This window comes from Gekko japonicus, unplaced genomic scaffold (genome assembly GCF_001447785.1).
Source record: "Gekko japonicus isolate JY-2015 unplaced genomic scaffold, Gekko_japonicus_V1.1 scaffold326, whole genome shotgun sequence".
NCBI lineage: Eukaryota > Metazoa > Chordata > Lepidosauria > Squamata > Gekkonidae > Gekko > Gekko japonicus.
Window position 1 is genome coordinate 617,810 of NW_015165245.1, and position 3,437 is coordinate 621,246.

Consider the following 3,437-nt stretch of genomic DNA (forward strand, 5'->3'; position numbering starts at 1 on the left):
TGCTATTGGAGTATACTCCAAGTCTCCTTCTACAGCAAGAAGACCCTTTGTAAATCCTTCTCTGTCTGAGGGTGTTTATTGTCATGACAGCCCCTTTAAACTTTGCCTGTGCTCTCTTCTTGAGAGCCTTGGAAGTTGGCAAGTTGTTGTTTGTTTTGACACTCTGGTCCTGTCTCTGAGATCAATGGCCTCACATTCGGCAAGGAGCCATTAATTCATAAATGACTACCAGGCTAATACAGGAAATGGTGTGTGGCAGATACAAGACCCCTTGCCTGTTTCCAGTGTCCCAGCAATGTCATGAAGGGCTGCCGCTAACTTAAAAGCTTTTTACAGCTTGCCCATCCTGACATTTGCTGTAGCTCTCTGCTTCTTTCCCCCTCTTCCTTTGCACCCTTTATTGTGGGGGAATGTTTGATCTTTTTAGTTGGATTCTGAAAGGGGGGGGTACATGAGTCATTTTACACACTGCCCCGAGTCCAGTTCACTTTTTAAATACTGTGGGGATGGAAGTATTTAACTTATGGGGTAAGGAAATGGGTCTCTCCTCAAATAGAAGGTTTGGGCAGTGGGATGAATGAAAGTTGGTAGAGTTTTCCCACTGAGAACTGTTCTGAAAAAGAAAGCTTTGGCCCTTGTAAAAGGGCCCCCTTTCTAAACAAAGGCACAGTTATAATACATATTTCCGAGTGTGCGTAGCACTCCTCTAAGCCAGAAGAGCTGGATGTAATGCTCCTTAAAGGACTACTTTGTAACTGGGAGTGGGAGCACTAAGAGCAATGGTGATTTCTTCTCCACCATTCAGTTGAAATAAAGGCTCAGTTTGTGCTGGAATTTCAGGCTGCGCTAGCAGCGGCCCCAGGTTGAAGCAGGAGCAGGCTTTACAAGCTGCACTTGGGACAGACTGCGAAAGGAAAGACGTCAGGTCTATTTAGGTACTGAGCAAAGAATGTCTTGTAGTGTTGCTGGGTGGTTAATTAGAATGGAACCGTCTGTGCTCCAGGCAGGCAGGGAACAGAGCAAGGGCTCTTTTGCTTTTATTTCTTTCTTTAAAAATATTGAATCTGTGTGAAATGCCAGTGAGGTCATTTAAGTTTGCCAGGTCCCTGTGAGACAAAGCAGATTTTAATTGGTGGTGCTGTGTAGCACCTCTCTCATAACAATGTTTGTTTGTATGCTGCTTTAGCAGTCTAATAAATAGCTTGGCTGGAGGGATTTAGCAACTTTGAAACATTTAAGGTGTATTGTTGTTTTTTAAATGCATAGACTTTCAAGAAGTAGGACATCTAGTTCTGAAGCTTTCATTTTATGTTTCTCTCTCTTCAAACCACACTATTCCCTTGTCTAATCTCAGACCAGACTCCTTGTACACTGGCATGCTGGCTAAAGACAATTTTCCTCTGTCATTCCTTCTATACCATTCAGAATCCAACTAAAAAGATCCCAAAGCAATATCCTAGCAAATAGGAATTACAGTACTGGAAACTTCCTTTTTGGTCCCCAGACTGCTGGCATTGAGATCAGGGTGAGATGCACAGAACGTCTGATAATCAAATTATAAACCCATATACATTCTCCTTTGTCATGCAAGGCAACATCACTTTATCTGTGTGTGTTCAAAGACACAGGAAACGCCAGGAGCATTAGAAGTTCAGATAACTGGGGAATGATATTGATAAGGGGTACTGATCATGGGGTTGTGGTGTGGGGAGAGGTAACAGAATCACATAATCTGGATCTCTGCTCAGTGTGTATTGTTGCTTCTTGAACAAATGGAAAGAAGTCTTATGCATCTTCGATAATGGACTTGGAGTTAAACCAAGGGCTTATTCTCTTTAAAGCTAAATAAATCTGTTCTGCACAGTAGATTAATGGGAGAAATGGATTTAGGTAGAGGATACAGTCATTGCTTCATTTGACCCAACCATCTTCAGCTGTAGAACAAACATTAAATGCCATGAACCAGCTCTGCTATGTGTGAATGCCAACCAAAAAGTTAGAGCCTCTGAACATGCACAGAGTGCACTTTTCCCCAATGAAATGGGGAGGATAAGGGAAGAGCTTCCAGTGTGGTGCATGATTTCTGGACAGGTTTCAGCCCCACTACCTCTAGATTTTATGGCTGCATAGTTACCTAAGTGGTTGCACGGGCCAGCAAACATTTTAGGAGTCAGTGAAGCAATATACACTCATCTGAAGCAACCTGAAGTTGGACAGCTTACTGGTCTGTCTAACTCAGGGTCATTCATATGTTCTGACCAGCAGCTCTCTGGGGCCTCAGGCAATGCTCCTGCTAAGCTGTGGAGTCTTGAGCGAAAGCTCTACTTTATGATCTACTGGCATTAAAGTTGTGAGCGAGCGATTTGGCTGCTGCATAAATTAGCTTGCTCTGGAGCCATCCTTCCTGAGCTAAGACAAAAATCTGTGAGCTGGAGGCTAAAAAACTGTGAGATAGCTCACACTAATTCGGCTTAGAGGGAACACTGGTCTCAGGTACAGAGAACTTCCCTATATGTCTAACACATAATTGCTATGGGGACTTGTAGCCATACTGAATACTTTCATGTGGAGGCCCTCACACAAGGCAAATAATCTCCCCTGGGGTCAGGAAAATGATGCTTCTATGCCAGGGTCCCAATCCAAATCTGGTCTCTGTAGTACTTCAGAACAAGGGCTCCCATGGGGAACTCACAGCTGGCATCCCGCTGCAAGTCCCCATGTTGATCAAGTTATACATCACATGTAGTTCAGGCCTGAGAGCTGGAGGTACTGAGGCTGGAACCTGGAATCTTCTGCATGCAAAGTTTTACCTCTGAATTGAGGGTCTGCTGAAGTCGAAAAAGTGTATCCTGGGAGCCTCTGCAAGGCCAAAGAGGGCCCAAACTTTTGGACTGTGGGTAGTCTAGCTGCTCGGAACTGCAAATGTGTCTGTTCAGACCAAACAGAAACCTGTTGTATGTGTGCCTCCATCTATGCATGCGCTTAACACTCAACATTGCTTCCACTTGAGCTCTGACCTCTTTCACTGTTTTTTCCCCCCCAGTTCTGTGAAATAGTGAAGATGATCATTCGGGACCAGAGGAGTGTTCTGGCTTCAGTGCTGCTGGGACTCGCTTCTATCTTTTACCTGGGTCTGGCACCTTCCACTACTCTCCCCACCATCATTATTCCATTCACTTTGTGGATGGTTGGTTAATTCCTCCCCCCCTCCCCCATTTTTGGCAGCTGTATAGAGAAGAAAATGACATATTTATGGAAGCTCAAACTACTACTCAGTATTGTATACAGAGGGGGGAAATGCAACTTATAATTTTGTACTGATATAAATACATCATTGTTCAGAACACAGTGAACAAGGAATAGCTTACTGTGTAAGCCAAATGACTGGATTTCCTGAAAATCTTTTTGGAAGGCATTTTTGAGAGGGCTAACTCCGA

General features: G+C 44.0%; 1 protein-coding gene across 1 annotated transcript in view; it reads left to right on the forward strand.

Annotated features, from left to right (window-relative positions):
- LRAT (lecithin retinol acyltransferase (phosphatidylcholine--retinol O-acyltransferase)) overlaps window positions 1-3,206 on the forward strand; it is a 4,296-nt gene extending 1,090 nt beyond the window's left edge. Inside the window, exon 2 of the mRNA XM_015410074.1 lies at window positions 3,044-3,206. Within this exon, the coding sequence (XP_015265560.1) occupies window positions 3,044-3,196 (153 nt within the window). The 3' untranslated portion in view covers window positions 3,197-3,206. The remainder of the gene's footprint in view (window positions 1-3,043) is intronic.
- The last annotated feature ends 231 nt before the right edge of the window (window positions 3,207-3,437 follow it).